Raw genomic sequence first — 18,723 nt, forward strand, 5'->3', positions numbered from 1 at the left:
TCTCATAAATTTCCTACCCTTTTAAAATCTACTGGGAAAGCACATTTCAGATGTAAAAGGCATAAGCTCAAGACTTCAATTCTACAAAGCACAATTAAACCATCTTGTTCAGTAGTATAGGGGAATAATTCACTCCTACAGATCCCGAAATTTCAAATGTCTTTGGGAAGGAATAAATAAGAAACTGGTTAAATCTTTACCAGAATAAGAATTTTCTAGAGGATGTAGTCTTTGTTCAAAGACTTTCAGTAAAAAAGAACACTCTAAGTGACAAAAAGGTCTCTCTATCTTTTATAAAGCTAAATGTTAGAAAAGTATTCCTTACAACAAGAATATAAACTTGCCTCTCTGAAGCTTTTGATCTTGTGAGCCAAAAATAGGTATAATTCCCTAATTCCTTTAATTCCTTCAGAAGAGATACTAATGTCCCCATTAATTTTTCTTCTTTCAGTTATATACACCCCATTTCTTCAGTCATATAGCATTATCATGGTTGATGTTTTTAAAAATTAAATTTATCAATGTCCTTCCTAAAATGTGCTGCTTTAGAAAAAATTCTCTACATACAGTCTGACTAAAGGCAAGAAAGCAATAGTATCACTTATTTCTCAAAAGATATGGCTCTCTTAAACCATATAGAACATGTAGTCCATTAAACTCTCTCTGTGTAAGACCTTCATATTTATCATTAAATTTTTATCCTATTAGATAGATAATCCAATATTCTAGCTTGTCAAGACCTTTTTTAATCCTGTCATCCAGTGTGTTAAAGTTTTCAGCTTTGGGTCAACTATAAACCTTGTAAGTATGGTACCTACACCTTTATACAGGTCACAGGGCTAAGGAGAAAGGTCCAAATCCAAAGGTCATTTCTCAATACTCATACTTCCTGACCACTCTGTGCAACTTTGACCTCATCCTTAATATCCTTGACACTCTTCCATCAAGAAACCATTCTCTTGCTTCTCCTACTATCAGATCACTCTTTCTCAGTCTCGTTTGCTAGTTCTTCATCCAGATTAACTCTCTAACTGTAAGGGTTTCATGGGGTTCTGCCCTAAACCCTCTTCTCTTCTCCCTCCCACTAGAGTGATCTCATCAGCACTCATAGATTTTAATCACCATCTATACCAGGGGTCCTCCAACTTTTTAAATAGGGGGCCAGTTCACTGTCCTTCAGACTGTTGGAGGGCCGGACTATAGTAAAAACAAAAACTTTGTTTTGTGGTCCTTTAAATAAAGAAACTTCACGTCCCTGGGTGAGGGAGATAATCTTCCTCAGCTGCTGCACCTGGCCCATGGGCCATAGTTTGAGAACCCCTGATCTATAATGATCTATAATGATTCTCAAATATAACTATCCTGCCCTAACTTCTCTATTACTGATCTCCAATCTCACACCTCCAACCACTTTTCAGACACCTTGAATTCAACATTATCTTTATCAAATTTTGCCCTCCCCCCCACTTCCTTGTTACTGCCAAGATGAATACCATCTTACTGGTCTTTCAAGGTTATAAGCTAGGGATCATCCTTAATTTCTCACCATTTTTCACTGCCTCCCATACTCCATAGCCAATCTGTTGCCACGGTTTGTTAATTAACATTATGAGATCTCTTGAATATGCCTCCTTCACTCCTCTAAGACTATTTCAATACCCTTCTGGTGGGTCTTCCTGCCTTAAATCTCTCCCACTGTATCCTCCATTTATACACCAAAGTAATTTTCAGTGAAGGTATGACCATGTCACCTCTTTCCCTTCTCTCAATAAACTTCAGTGGCTCTCAACACCTAGGAGACCCATTTGCAAAATCCTCTGTTTGGCATTCAAAGCCCATCCTACCAACCATATCTTCTTCCATATTCTTCTATGTATTTTTCAATCCAACAACACTGCCTTCCTTGCTGCTCTACAAACCTGGCTCTGTACTCCTCATGTTTAGAATATTCTCATTCCTCTGCCTATTATCTCTCCTATTAGATTGTAACCTCCTTGAGGGTAGAGATCATCTTTTGCACTTTTTCTTTTTTACACACATTAATAAAAGAAGTGATCCCTGGAGCTGCTTACCTAAACCTCTTTTCCAAACAGATACTGAATTACCAATGATTATATCCATTTAGTCAAAGTCATTAAAGTAAATGTATGTAAATAGAAGCAGATATTTTATTTTGTACAGCTAGATACTAATTAGTACAAATAACAAATTCCCTGAATGAAATCAGCTCAATTTTAATTCACACTTTCTGAAGTTAGAATTATATAAAATATGGTCATTGGTCTAGCTTAATGGAAATACAGAGTTTGAATTCTAATAATATGATTACTTTAGAAGATAAATTCATTATCTGCAGCTTTTACTTTCCTGTAGAAGGCAAAAAAATCTAATGGTATCTTTGAAAAGAATCACATAATTTTAAAGATAATTTTAGTTTTTTAAATGTCATCATTTTTAGTTAACATGTTTTATTATTATTATTAAAGTTGTTTTTATATTTATGTGCAGTTAATATTTTCTTGAAAACAATATAAAAAGAATTCCGTAGAATGTACCTTCTTCCCACTTTTGTAAAATAATGTTTTAAAATAATTTTATAACATTATTTTAGGTAAGGGGAGGGAGAGAGGTAAAATGATAATTGTGTAGTCTAAATCTATAAATAAGGTTCAAAAAGAAAAGATTTTCATACCAAAAATTCTTGGATTTTAAAAGTATTTTTATATTTATTAAAAGTATTAAAGCAATACTTATTAAACAAAGGAGTTCATAAGAACAAATACATTTACAAAAACACAAAGACCCCCCCCCCCTTTCCATATTGATTTGGTAAATTAGCAAGTTAATTAAGAGATTGAAGGAATATATAAATATTCTTCCACAAATAATTCATGTGAATACTTGAAATATATCTAAAGAATACTTTCAAATGATCACTTCAATCAGCATCATTCATCCTAAATTTCAAGACAGGGTAAGAAATGTTGGAGAAATATTTACCCAAGAGATTGATAATTCCTTCATTATATGCTGCAAAGAGTCTAATGGCATCTTTGAAAAGGAGCATGAAGGCAGCATTTATTACTCCATTTGTAAGTTCATTGCTATTAACCTGGAGAAAAAAAAAAAAGAAAGAAAACATCCAATAAAAAGATGTCTTAGATAAAAAGCATCACTTCATTACATGTTTTTGAGCTATATTATATATATTATACATCTAAGTGGTCAGAAAAATGTAAAAAAAAATTTAAGTACATAATGTTTATATACACACATACACACTCAAAAATATATATAAGTATATAATGTTTGTATACACACACACTCATTCCAAGATTAGAAACACCAAAGAAAAAAAGAAAATTCATATACAACAGAATATTTATTTATCATAGCACTTTTGTAGTAGCATAGAACTAGGAATAAGTACATATCCACTGGGAAATAGCTGAAATCGTGTAGCACACAAATGTATAAAATGTTTCTATACCATAAGAAATAATGTGAACAAGTCTAAGGAACGATATCTCACACTTACTGTTTGGGCTAATATGACAGAAAAGGAAAATGGCAAATTTTGGAGAGGATGTGGAAGAGTAGGGACACTAAAGCACCACTGATGGAGTTGTAAAATGATCTAAACAACTGGGTGAACAATTTGTAATATGCCTAAAAAGTATAAAAACGTGCATACCCATTGACCCAGCAATGCCCCATTAGGTCTGTATTCCAAAGAGATCAAAGAAAAAATATGTACAAAAATATTTGTAAAATTTCTTTTCATGGTGGCAAAGAATTGGAAATTGAGGGGATGCTCATCAACTGGGAAATTGCTGAATTGTTGTGGTATATGATTGTGACAAAATACTATTGCTATAAGAAATGACATGCAGGATGTGTTCAGAAAACCTTGAAAGATTTAAATGAACTAATACAAAGTAAAATGAGAAGAACCAGGAGAATACTGTACACAGTAACAGCAATACTGTAATGATGACCAACTGTAAATGATTTAGCCATTCTGATTAATACAATGACCTAAAACAATTCTGAAAATCAAATGAAGAAAAATGCTATTCACCTCTACAGAAAGAACTGATAAGCGTCTAAGAGTAGAGTGAAGTATAGTTTTTTAATTTTATTTCTCTTGTACTTTTTCTGCAATAAGTCTAAATTGGAAATGTTTTACATGATTTCATATGTATAACTAATATCACATTTCTTGCCTTCTCAATAGGGAGTGGGGGAAGATAGGCAAGGAGGAAGAGAAAATTCCAACCGCAAATTTTTTTTTTTTTTTAAATTAGTTATACGTTTTGGTCATGTATACTTATTGTGTATCTAATTTATATTTTAATATATTTAACATCTACTGGTCATCCTGCCATCTAGGGGAGGGGGTGGGGGGGTAAGAGGTGAAAAATTGGAACAAGAGGTTTGGCAATTGTTAATGCTGTAAAGTTACCCATGCATATATCCTATAAATAAAAGGCTATTAAATAAAAAAAAAATTAGTTATAAAAATGACAACTCTACCTAAATTAATCTACTTATTCGGTGCCAAATCCAATCAAATTGCTTAAAAAAAAAAAAAAAAAAACTCATACAGTTAGAAAAAAATAATAACAAAATTCATTTGGAAGAACAAAAGGTCAAGAATATCAAAGGAATTAATGAAAAAAAAATGCAAAAAAAAAGGTGGCCTAGCCATACCAGACCTAAAACTTTATTATTAAATGGCAATCATCAAAAACCATTTGGTACTGACTAAGAAGTAGAGCAGCGGATCAGCAGAATAGTTTAGGTATACAAGACACAATAGCCAATGACTATAGTAATCTAGTCTCTGACAAGCCCAAAGACTCCAGCTTCTGAGATAGGAACTCACTATTTGACAAAAACTGGGAAAATTGGAAAATAGTATGACAGAAACTAGACTTTGACTAACATCTAAAATCCTATACCAAAATAATGTTGAAACAGGTGCATGGTTTAGACATAGAGTGATACTATAAGCAAATCAGTAGAGCAAGGGATAAATCTGTGAAGAAGAGAGGAATTTATAACCAAAGAATGGTCATGAAATGCAAAATGGGTAACTTTGATAATATTAAATTTAAAAGTTTATGCATAAGCCAAGGTTAGAAAGGAAGGAGAAAGCTGGGAAAACTTTTTTTTTTTTTTTTTTTTTTTTTTTTACAGCAGTGTTTCTGATAAAGGCATCATTTCTATAATATATAGAGAAATGACTCAAAAATCAATGTTAAAAAAAATTAATTTAAAAAAGAATTTCAACTTCAGAGAGTCATGGAAAGACAATATAAACTGATGCAAAATGAAGTAGGATCAAGAAAACAATATACACAAGGACCAAAATGTAAACACAAAGAATAGTAACAAAAACTCAAAACTCAACACTGTAATTATAATGACCTAATTTGGCCCTGGGGGAAAAAAAGAGAGAATATGAAAATATTCCTTCTCTTCTTTTCTTATCAAGCTACAAGTCATTCTCAATGTGTATAGCTTTTGGTTGACTACCTTTTCTCTCTGACTTCTGCCCCTTCAACATCTATCCTTAAATTCCCTCAAACTATCTAACTTCCCAATTCCTTGTCTCTTCAAATAACATGACCCAACAAAAGCATACTATATAAGCTGTATTTAGGGATGGTCACATAGTAACTTTCACCACTGTTTACAAGTGTTTCCTTTCCCTAATTAGAAACTCAGACATTTCTATATTTGATGATAACCTGCAATCACTCTACCTTTAATTATATCTCAACCCTTCTTATAATTGCTACAACTTCCACTCCTTTTACCCTTCACTAACTTGACTTTCTTCCCTTTCCAACGTCAAATTAATAGTTAGCCATTTCAATCATGCTTTGTCATCCATCTACTCTTCAATCCTTATCTTGCTACACTCATACTGGTGCTGTGCCTTGAATCCCTTACTCTATTGTATTCCTATCACTTCTCATTTCTTGCCAAACCTCAGCTTTTTATCAACATTACTTTTTCTATGTTCTTCTGTTCTCTGTGTCTTTGAACATAGCTGGAAGAAGTTTCATAATGGCACTGAATAAGTGTGTTACAAATTCATGTTACCAAACTCAACTGAGTCCTCCTAAAGCAAGGCTGTCTTTTTTCCCCTCCCTAATTGTTATCTATCTTCCCCCCCCCCCCTTACCCCAAAGGATTTTCCAAACCTCTCTCTACTCTTCAAGCTTCTTATTAAATTTCCCTCTTCCCTCACTTTCAGCCGTGCAAAAACTGAAACCACTGGAAATGAAGTTTTTCTTTTCTTATGGCCTTCATTTCAAGATTCCTTGACATTATTTCTCATTCTCCTCTTTTCCCCTAAACTCTAATAAAGGGATAATTTCTCTTGTTGAGGCCGACTCTACTTCCTGCATGTTTGATGCTAAATCTCTCACGACCTCCAGTAGACTGCATCCTCACTACTCCTTTCCTCCTTTAATTCTTTCCCTCCCCTTCCTCTAACTTTCCCTCTCTCTCTCTTCTCTATCTAGACTCTCTTCTTTTCTCTACATACCTTTCTCAGAGACAGCACAATCTTCCACTGATTCATTTATTAGCTCTATGTTGATGATTACAAGATTTTTATGTTCTAATTTCTTCCCTGATTTTAAGTCCAACAACACAACTAACCACCCATGGAATATTTCAAAATGCATTTCCCAGAGATATTATAAATTCAGTATGTTCAAAACTAAACTTATTTCTTCTCCAAAATAATACTTCTTCCAAAACTACTTCCGTCAAAGCCATCCCCACTTTTCCCATTCACTCAGGTTTGTAATCTTGGAATTATTTTTGATTCCTCATTCTCCACATATATCCAAATCTTGTCATTTGTACCTCCACCATCTCTCCCATTCTCTCCTGGTACTGAGAAAACCACCTCCTTAATTCAGGACCTCACCAGTTCTTGCCTAGACTATTTCAATAGCCTTCCAATTGGTCTCTCTTACAAATCTTCCCAATTTGTCCATTCTTTACACTACTGCCAAAGAGATTTTCTTTAACCATAAAACTGATCACGTCAGTCTCATACTCAAACACCAGTGGCTCCCTACTGTCTCTCAGACAATATATATACATGTTGTTGAGTATGTATAGCCCTTCAAATCTGGACCCAATCTAGAGTTCCATCCTGGCTTTCTCTCTGCTCTTCACATACCACAGTCTTTTTCTCATTTGTCTCATAGAATCCCTCTCCTCCCTTAAGACAGAAACTACCTTATACACAAAGTTTTTCCCGATTTTCCACTTCTCATCCAAATATTAGTGTTCAGCTTCTATTTATTTGCACCTATTCTTTTTATGTTTATTCTGTATGTTGTTACACATCTAATTGTTGTCTTCTTCATTAAACCTAAGCTCCTTGAGAGTATACTGCTTTGTTCATATAGGTGCTTAATAAAAAAAAAAAAAAAAAAAAAAAAAAAAAAAAAAAAAAAAAAAAAAAAAAAAAAAAGCAGTGCATAAATAGAGCACTGGGCCAGGAGTCATGAAGAATTGAATTCAAATCCAGCTTCTGACACTTAGTATCCTGTCAAGTCTTTTAATCTATGACTGTTTCAGTACTATAAAATGGCAAAAATAACAGTACCTACCTTTCTAGAGTTGTTTTGATATAATGTTTGGTACCAAGTTTGACACATAGCAAACAATAAATGCTTGTTTCCTTCCTTCTTTTCTATATACTTGCTTAGTGATTTGCAATGATAAAAGATGACTATGGGATGAAACATTAGAAGTTTGTTATTTAACTGATATGTTGATTTTACTGAACTGCCTTTATCCTTTTTTTAATTCTTTGTTTTAAAAGATGGTTCTCAGAGTAGAGATATAAAAGAAGGTTTTTTTTGGGAAATGAAATGATGCAAAACGAAAATGCTTTAATAAAATCCAACATTCATTCCTATTAAAAACAAGTGTATGAATAAATGAACTTTTTCTTAAAATAGTCAGTAGCATCTATTTAAAACCATCAATAAGCATCATATTTAATAGGATAAACTGGAACCATTCCCAATAAGATCAGGAGTGAAACAAGGTTGCCCACTATCACCATTACTATTCAATATTGTATTAGAAATGCTAGCTTCAGCAATAAGAGTTGAGAAAGACATTAAAGGAATTAGAGTAGGTAATGAGGAAACCAAATTATCACTCTTTGCAGATGATATGACAATATACTTAGAGAACCCCAGAGATTCTACTAAAAAGCAATTAGAAATAATCCACACCTTTAGCAAAGTTGCAGGATACAAAATAAACACCCATAAATCATCAGCATTCTTATATACCACTAACAAAATCCAACAGAGATACAATGAGAAATTCCATTTAAAGTAACTACCGATAGTATAAAATATTTGGGAATCTATCTGCCAAGGTAAAGTCAGGAACTAAATGAGCAAAACTACAAAACACTTTTCACAAAAATAAAGTCAGATCTAACCAACTGGAAAAATATTAAGTGCTCTTGGATAGGGCGAGCGAATATAATAAAGATGACAATACTACCTAAACTTTTTTTTTTTAGTGCTATACCAGACTCCCAAAAAATTATTTTAATGACCTAGAAAAAATAACAAAATTCATCTGGAAGAACAAAAGGTCAAGACTTTCAAGGGAACTAATCAAAAAAAAAAAAAAAAAAAGTCAAATGAGGGTGGCCTAGCTGTACCAGATCTAAAACTATATTATAAAGCAGTGGTCACCAAAATTGTTTGATATTGGCTAAGAAATAGACAAGTTGATCAATGGAATAGATTAGGTTCACAGGGCAAAATAATCAATAACTTTTAATAATCTAGTGTTTGACAAATCCAAAGACCCCAACTTTTGGGATAAGAATTCACTGTTTGACAAAAACAAAAACAATTGGAAATTAGTATGGCAGAAACTAGGCACTGACCCACACTTAACACTGTACACTAAGATAAGGTCAAAATGGGTTCATGATCTAGGCATAAAGGATGAGATTATAAATTAATTAGAAGAACATAGGATAGTTTACTGGAATTTGTGATCAAAGAAGAACTAGAGATCATTATTGATCATAAAGTAGAAAATTTTGATTATATTAAATTTAAAAGCTTTCATACAAACAAAACTAATGTAGACAAGATTAGAAGGGAAGCAATAAACTGGGGAAACATTTTTACAGTCACAGGTTCTGATAAAGGCCTCATTTCCAAAATATATAGAGAACTGACTCTAATTTATAGGAAATCAAGCCATTCTCCAATTGATAAATGGTCAAAGGATATGAACAAACAATTTCAGATGAAGAAATTAAAACTATTCCTAGCCATATGAAAAGATGCTCCAAATCATTATCAATCAGAGAAATGCAAATTAAGACAGCTCTGAAATACCACTACACACCTGTCAGATTGGCTAGGATGACAGGGGAAAATAATGCTGAAAGTTGGAGGGGATGTGGGAAAACTGGGACACTGATGCATTGCTGGTGGAATGGCGAACGAATCCAACCATTCTGGAGAGCAATTTGGAACTATGCTCAAAAAGTTATCAAACTGTACATACTACTATCCCAAAGAGATCTTTAAAAAGGGAAAGAAACCTGTATGTGCAAAAATGTTTGTGGCAGCCTTCTTTGTAGTGGCCAGAAACTGGAAATTGAATGAATGTCCATCAATTGGAGAATGGATAAATAAGTTGTGGTATATGAATGTTATGGAATATTATTGTTCTGTAAGAAATGATCAGCAGGATGTTTTCAGAAAGGTCTGGAGAGACTTACATAAACTGATGCTGAGTGAAATGAGCAGGACCAGGAGATCATTATATACTTCAACAACAATACTGTATGATGATAAATTCTGATGGACGTGGCTCTCTTCAACAATGAGATGAACTAAATCAGTTCTATTTGTTCAATAATGAAGAGAACCACCTATACCCAGCGAAATAACTATGGGAAATGAGTATAAACCACAAAGTAGCATTTCTACTCCCTCTGTTTTTGTCCGCTTACATTTTTGATTTCCTTCTCAGGTTATTTTTACCTTATTTCTAAGTCCGATTTTTCTTGTGCAGCAAAATAACTGTATGGATATGTATACATATATTGTATTTAACATATACTTTAACATAGTTAACATGTATTGGTCCACCTGCCATCTAGAGGAGGGGGTGGGGGGGAAGGAGGGGAAAAGTTGGAACAGAAAGTTTTGCAAGGGTCAATGCTGAAAAATTACCCATGCATATATCTTGTAAATAAAAAGCTATAATAAAAAAAAAAAAATGCTAATCCAAAGTGATGAACACATACAAAATTTTTAGAAGATCAAAATCATAGCTAAGTTTTTTTTGTTTTTGTTTTTGGTTTTTTTTTGTGGAGACAACTGGAATTAAGTGAATTGCTTGGTGTCTGAGATCACATTTGAACTCAGGTCCTCCTGACTCGAGAGCTGGTGCTTCATCTACTATGCTCCTTGGCTGCCCCCATAGCCAATTTCAAAATAATCCTAAAGATTAGGTCGAAATAGTCCTTCATTCATTTAAAAGTAAACAGTCCACAGTGGTAAGAGAAAGCTCCAACATATGACTAATGGTATAATATTATGTATCTTCCAAGTAGGACACTAAAATTTTCATCTTATATCCCTTGCAATCCATAAATCTTCATATTCCTTGCAGTAAATTCTGAAAATTTAAGATAGCATGATCACAAAAGAATGTGGAAAAAGTCTTCAGCTTCAGTAGTAAATTGCCTCAAACCTACCTAAAAAATTATCCCACACGGCACTATGCTATGAATACAGAGAGAATACTATTTTTAATTTCATTGTCCCAAACAGGGATGCAATGTTCACATCTGTACATTTCAGAGACAGCATTCTATGCAGTCTTATAGGTTAGTGATCGAAGGATGCAAAAACACCATATCTTACCTGAGTAATTCTTCCCACACCAAGTATATCTTCCTTCTATCCCTTTCAATTATAAAGTTAGAATTGTGACTCTGGTATCTGATATTATATGTCAAATATGGGTCATTTGGTACATAAAGTGATTAATATAGATAATAACACAGGCTAATCAAATTCCTCAACCATTATCTCCTCTTCTAATCTAGTGAACAGTATCCAAAGGATGGATGGCAACAGTTATTATTCCAAAATTTAAACTAACTGCCAATGATTATACGATACTACCATTTCCATAATTTGCTTTCCTTATCTCCCTCAAAATGCATGCCTGGTCTCTGGAAGTATAGTACATGAGCAAGAATTACCTAACCCCCAACAAATTTTAGCAAAATTAATTATGCTCATACAATACAGCTGAAAGTCAATCCAAATGGTCTGTATAGATAGGCTTGATATGATGCTGTCAAGGAATTTATAAACCACCTGTGAGTTTTTTGTCTTTCCTCTGCAAGACTCCTGAAAAAGATCAGTTTCAGGGATGCCTTCTCTCAATCCTACTTTTATGAGCACTCATCAATGGACCAAAGTTAATTCTACCTAGACTTCTCTTGCCATTTGGAGACTAAAAGTCAATTATATATGCCAATATCATTATCTATATTTATAGCAACCCTATTTATAAGAATTCCATTTCCTATCCAGGCAGATATGGAATCATCTCAGGGAAAAAAGGTTCTATTAACAAGCAAAATCAGGTTCAGATTTGATATTTCAGTAAGATTTTCAAGCTTCTACTAATTAAACACCAAATATCTAAAGTAGTGAGGTAAAATGTTGCATAATGCAAATTAAAAACTCCTCTCCTTGAAAAGGAAAAAACAACAACCACACCAAAAAATGTGGCACCAAGAAATTCAAATAAGCCAAATAGTAACATGAGAACAATGAATATTCTTTTAAAACTATTTACTTTGCTCTGTGTACATGGTGACAAATATACAACTGTTTAAATGTTCTATTATTTTTTAAATTATACTTTTGATAGTCATTTTAAAAATTTTTGAGTTTTCAATCCTCTCCTTCCCGCTAACCCTTCACCCAACCACAGAGAAGACAAGCAATCCATCAATTATAAATATTTAGGCATGCTATTATATATGTCAATATATGAATATATAATAAATATATTACAATAAAATACTATGTAGAAATAATACAAATAAAATAAATAATGTAATATAATATAACCATATTACCATCCCCCACCGGAAAAAGGCAGGAAAAATAAAGTGAAAAAAAGTGTGTTTAAACCTGCATTCAAGAGTTCATCAATTTTCTCTCTGGACTATAAGTAACTTTTTTTTTCTTTGCTGAGTCTTTTGGAATTGTCTTGGACCACTGTTTTGATTAGAGTAGCTAAGTCTTCAATTGATTATAATTACAGTATCATTGTTGTATACTGTTTTCCTGGTGCTATTTATTTCACTTTGTATTAGTTTATATAAATCTTTCCAGGTTTTTCTAAACCCATCCTGTGAATCATTTATTAAACAAGAATGATATTTCATTACAATACTATAACACAATTTGTTCAATCATTCCCCAAAGGACAGGAATCCTCTAAATTTTCAATTCCTTGTCACCACAAAAAGAATTGTCAATCCTTTGTGCACATAGGTCTTTTTTTTTTTTTTTCCCCTTTGGATCTCTTTGGAATACAGACTTAGTAATGATATTGTTGGTCAAAGGATACACACAGTTTTACAGTCTTTTGGGTAAATTTCCAAATTATTCTATGGAATGATTAGTTCAAAGCTTCATCAAAAGTACCTTAATATCCTAATTTTCCCAAATTCCCTCCAATATTTGTTATTTTCCTTTTCTGTTATATTAGCCAATTCAAGAGGCATGAGGTAGTACCTTAGTGTTGTTTTAATTTGTTATTTCTCTAAATATTAGTGATTTTGAATATTTTTTCATATGGTTGCTGATAGCTTTGATTTCTTCTAAAAACTACCTGTTCATATCCTTTGTCCTTTATTAATTGGGAAATGGCTGATTTTTGTAAATTTGACTCAATTCCCTATATTTAAGAAATGAGGCCATTGTTAGAGAAACTTCACATGAATTCCTGCCCTAGTTTTCTGCCTTTCTTGTAATTTGAATTATACTGTTTGTGTAAACCCTTTTTCATTTCATATAATCAAAATTATCCAATGTATTTCAATATATTGAAGATCCAATGATCTTCTCTCTTCTTTGTTTGGTCATAAACTCTTCTCTTATTCATAGATCTTTCAATACTCACTCAAATTTCTTGAGATCTTACCCTTTTGTGCCTAATCATAATATGCCCATTTTGTTTGACCTTATTTTGGTATATACTGTATGAGATGTTGGTGTATGCCTAATTTTTGCTAAACTGCTATCCAGTTTTCCCAGTAGTTTTTATGAAATAGTGAATTTTGCCCCAAAAGCTTAGATCAAAGATTAGCTTATTATGTTCATTTATGCCTGTGTACTGAAAATTTAACTTGTATCTAGCACTATAGTACCATACTGTTTTGATGATTACTGCTTTGTAATATAATTTGATATCTGGTACTAATAAGCCTCCTCCTTTCCCATTTTTTCCATTGGTTTCTTTAATATTGGTGATCTTTTGTTTTTCCAGATCAATTTTATTATTTTTTTCTAATTCTACCAAAAAATTCCTTGGTTGTTTAATTGGTATGGCTCTGAATAACAAAGCAGAACTATCATTTTTATTATATTGGTTCAGTCATCCCTTGAGCAATTAATACTTCTCTAATTATTTAGATCTATATTTCTAATGAAGTATTTTGTAATTAGGTTCATATAGTTCCTGAGTTTGTTTTGCAGATAAATTTACAATATTTTTATATTGGTTGCAGTTATTTAAATGAAATTTCTCTTTTTATCTATTACTCCTTGGTTTTGTTAGTAATATGTAAAAAGGTTGATGACATATATGGGTTTATTGCATATCTTGCAACTTTGCTAAAGTTGTGAATTCCAACTAGTTTTTCAGCTGAGTCTCTAAATATATCCTTGTACTACCTGCAAAAAATGACAGTTTTGTTTAGTCATTGTTTATTCTTATTCCTTCAATTTCAATGCTGTAGTTTGCATTTCTGGTACAATTCCAAATAAGATAATGGATATCCTTGTTTTACTCCTGATTTTACTGAAAAGACTTCTAGCTTCCCTCTTTTATAGATAGTACTTATTCTTGGTTTTAAATAAATACAATTTATCATTTTTAAAAGGCTAAATTTATTACTTTGCTTTCTAGTGCTTAAAAACACTAGCCTTTTTAAATTATTTTAAATTTTAAATTTAAATTAACTGTTTTTAAGGGCAATTACTTCTAAAGAACTACTTTGCTATGACCCCTATGAAGCTAATAGAAATATCACACTAAGGTGAAAATTTCTTAAAGAGACCTAAAAGTAAAGCTATCTAAATAGAATAAAAAAAAAAAAGAGAGAGAGAGAGAGAGAGAGACACATTTCTACATTACTTGCCATTCCTCCTTAAAATATTTTTAGTATTTTATTTATGCTTGGTATCTGGCAATATATTTCTGCAAGGGTTACCTAACCACCAGCGAATTTTAATAGAAAATTGGAGCTCAAGGAAAGGAAAACAAATCAAATAGGTAAAGTCCTCAAATATTAAAAGAAAATAAAAGATGATTTAATTTGGAAAACATTGATTTTGCACAAATAGTGCACAATATCACCACTAAAATATCACAATATCACCACTAAAATCTAAAACTTATAAAACATTTTACAACAAGTATGAAATGAAAATGAAATGTTAGTTTCCTAGTTTAGTTAGTAATTCCTGAAGCAACAGTGAGTGTATTTAGTTAAATTTGTTAAAAATTCATATCAAGAATAACAAAACTAAAAGTTCAATTAAACTTACATTAAAATCAAGAAGTGCATCCATCTGATTCTGAATAATTGGTACAGTTTTTAGGAGTTTTTCTGTGTTCATTGTTCTCATAACTCCATCAGCCCTACAAACAAGGGGAAAAAATGAGGTTGCTACTAAATCTTAAAACAGTTGCTAAATAGCTTAGAAATTCTAATGGAAATGTTAACAAGAAAGCTTGCAATTTTTTTCTCCCGGTTAATAACAACTACAACAACAACAGTATCTATATAGTGCTTTAAGGTTCATGAATATTATTTCATTTTATCCTTATATCAACCCTGAGAGGAAGTACTATTATTCCCATTTTATAGATGGGAAAACTGAGACAGGCAAAGGTTAAGTGACTTGCCCAGGATCACACAGCTAATAAACAAAACTATATTTAAATTTAGGTCTTTCTGATTTCTGGACTAGTTTTTTTTATACACACACACACACACACACACACACACACAGAGTGCTACTAGCTGCCTTCAGTTAATACTAAATTTAAAATATCAGAAATCGTACAAGAGGGGAAAAAAAAATGAAAAAATAAAAGCTATTCCAAAATACTTGTACAAAATGTTTACTATTTCAAGCATAGAATTTAAGGGAATCTCAGAGTTCATGTAGCCAAATAGTTCACATATATTCTAAATTATCACAATGAAAATTACACTTTTCTTTTATTGTCTGGTATCTGCCATCAAGAATGGTTTCATTGCTGGGTATTTGGATGCCTAACATTCTATGCTGCTGTATAGTATTTAAATTCACCACCTAGGTGTGTCAAAACAATCCCTTTATTATTTAGAATGCCAAATGTCTTCTTGTTTTTATAAAGATGATTCCAAGTATGTAGTCAAAGGTTATAAAAGAAGCCAACTATATAACCTGTAGTTCTGATAAAGACTCCATAGATTAGCCCATCGAGAAAAAAAAACTGAACATATTTGCAAAGTTTCAACAAATATTAAGGACCTACCATGTATAAGGTACTATGTGGATACAAATAAGTATAAGACAGTCCTTGCCCTTTTCCTGAAAAAGAAAAATTTATGTCTAGAAAAGCTCACAAAGGAGCAGAAAAGCAATTAAATGAAGAAAAAAATCTTTTGCAGGAAGTACCTCTTATAAATAGTACCTAATACTATTTTGATATCTAAGAAAGAAGGGAAAATGATATAAATACATAAGGACGAGTATTATTTCCCAGATGCCAAAGGATAAAGAAAGACAACTTTCAAACTAAGAAGTCCTATGTAAAAGAATGTTTTAAATCTTAAGAGAAATGTACATTTTAATTCTTAGGTTTCAACACATATAGACACACACACACACACACACACAGGTGCAAGCATGTCAAAATAATGACAAAAAAAATTATTGGAAGTCTTGAATGAAGACAGGTATAGAGGGAATGTGATATTGTTGCTATAAACAGTTCAACTAATCTGGAAAACAACTTAAAATAACACCATAAAAGTCACTTAATTAGACATATTCTTTGTTCAGGGATACCACAGCTAGATATATATCCCCAAGAAAGTTGGAGACAGAAAAATCTGGTAATATACAAAAATAAAAAAATACTTTTAATAATAGCAATAAACTAGAAAGCAAACTGAGTATCCATCAAATGGGAAATGAGTAAATAAATTGTAATATATCAATGCAATAGAACATTGTTGCACCATAAATAATGATTATGAAGAAATCAGAAACATAGCAAGATTTAAAATCAACTAATGCAGAGCAAATTAAGCAGATGAGAACAATTTACATGATGACCACAATGATACAAGTTTGTTCTCAAAACTTGTCCTCTTAGCCTTTGAAACACTCCATCACTATGTTCTTCTAGATACTCTCTCCTCTAAGTTTTCAGGACACTATTTTTCTCATTTGTCTTTGTATCCAGCTGACTACTCCTCAAATCTTTTTTACTGATTCTTCTTCCATTCTACTCCCTCAGGAAGTGAAAGGATATGCTCCAAATCTTCTTTTCATATATATTACCTCATTAATTCTATATTATACAGATGATTCCCAAATCTGTATGTTCACCTCCAGTATTCAGCTGAGCTAGTCATGCGTTACCTGTCTCTTGGACAAGTACATATCCTATAGGCATCAAAACCTCAGTACATCCAAAATAAAATTTATTATCTTGCCCCCCAAAAACCCCAATTTCCCAATTTTGCTATTTCATCAAGGAGATAATATTCTCTCAGTAACCCAAGTCAACAATCTTGAGGTCTTCCTACTCTTTACTCTGCATACATCCAATTTATAATAAGTGTTGTATAATACTGATATCATGAAGGCAGAAATGACATCTCCCCTCCACTCATAGTCACAATCTGAGTTCAGGTGTCTCATAATTTATTATCTGGTCTAATACACTAACGTTAAAACTGGTGCTCCTCCCTCTAATCCAATCCATCCACAATCAAGTTGATTTTCCTAAATTGTACATCTAACCCTTTCAACTTTTCCTCTCATTAAGTTTCAATGACTCCCTAACATCATCATAAAGATTAAGTATAAAATACTGTTGTGGGTATTTGAAGTTTTTCATAACTGGACCCCTTCCTACATTTCCAGTTTTCTTACACCATTCTCTCCCTACACACACACATTTCATTCTAACTATACTACACCTTACTTGCAATTTCTTGAATACTTCATTTATAGCTTCCTTTTTCACTGGGCTCCATGCTTATGTTTTGCCCTCTCACCTGTCTCTTAGTATCCCTGACTTCTCTCAGGGCTCAGCTCAAATCTCATTTGAAGGAAGATTTTCCCAGTTTCCTAGCTGCTTAAGCCTACTCTTTCAAATTACCTTTATAAAATTTTTTAAAAAATATCTACTATGTACCTAAATATTTACACGATTTGCCTCTCATTAGAATAGAAGTTTCTTGAAATCTGGAACTATGACTTTGCCTTTCTTTGTGACCCAATCCCAGTCTGGCACACATTAAGTGCTTGATTAATCAATTCCTGACTTAATAATGACTAATAATGGTCTTCCACCTATTCACAAAGATGTGCCAGAAAGTAGGTATAAAATGAGGCATATACAATTTCAATATTGATGACTGATTATGTTTTAAAATTCATATACAAATGCTTCATGTGACAATTCCTTAGATTCCAGCATATATGACTGAAAAAAAATCAGTGTATTCAAATAATATTTGGCACAAAAAATAAGCACTATACAAAGAAATCTGGGTTTGAATCCCCACCTACTACCTATCTGACCATGGACATATCATTTAAGTTTTCTGCACCTCTTTCTTCAATTGTAAAAGTAGACAGTAAGACAATGTGGGTATTATCCACAGAGCCAGTCTTAGGATTCTCCATCTTCTACAGGAAGCCTTTTCAATCCTTACTTCTAATATCTTAGCTCTTTTCATTTTTTTTTGTTTATTGTGTTTGTGTGTGTGTGTATGTGTGTACGCGTGTGTATATGAATATATATATATGAATATATATATATGGACATATGTGTATGTATATATATATGCAGACATATATATCCTTATTTGTATATAACTTTCTACATGTTGTCTCCTCTATCAGAGTGCGAGTTCTTTCAGAGTAGGAACTATCTTCTGCTGCTGCTTCTTCTTTTTTTTTTTAAATAACCCCAGCATAGCACTGTGCCTGGCATGTAATATGCACTTTAAAAATGTTAACTATTTGACAGGAACAAACATATACCATCTTTGGTATAATGCCTTTGTAATTCTCTACTAGTGATTTAATCTTCTATTTCTCTGGAAATTCTCTTAAAAGCTCATTTGTAGAAGAGTTACTT

At 32.4% G+C, this 18,723-nt stretch overlaps 1 protein-coding gene across 19 annotated transcripts in view; it reads right to left on the bottom strand.

Annotated features, from left to right (window-relative positions):
• The window catches only part of PICALM (phosphatidylinositol binding clathrin assembly protein), a 126,692-nt gene that overhangs the window by 64,647 nt on the left and 43,322 nt on the right, over positions 1 to 18,723 (bottom strand). For all 19 annotated transcript variants that reach the window (XM_031961897.1, XM_031961896.1, XM_031961894.1 and 16 more), the window contains exons 5-6: positions 14,898 to 14,991; positions 3,001 to 3,112 (exon numbers count right to left, since the gene is read on the bottom strand). In XM_031961897.1, the coding sequence (XP_031817757.1) occupies positions 3,001 to 3,112; positions 14,898 to 14,991 (206 nt within the window). The remainder of the gene's footprint in view (positions 1 to 3,000; positions 3,113 to 14,897; positions 14,992 to 18,723) is intronic.

This window comes from Sarcophilus harrisii, chromosome 3 (genome assembly GCF_902635505.1).
Source record: "Sarcophilus harrisii chromosome 3, mSarHar1.11, whole genome shotgun sequence".
In the NCBI taxonomy this organism is placed as follows: domain Eukaryota; kingdom Metazoa; phylum Chordata; class Mammalia; order Dasyuromorphia; family Dasyuridae; genus Sarcophilus; species Sarcophilus harrisii.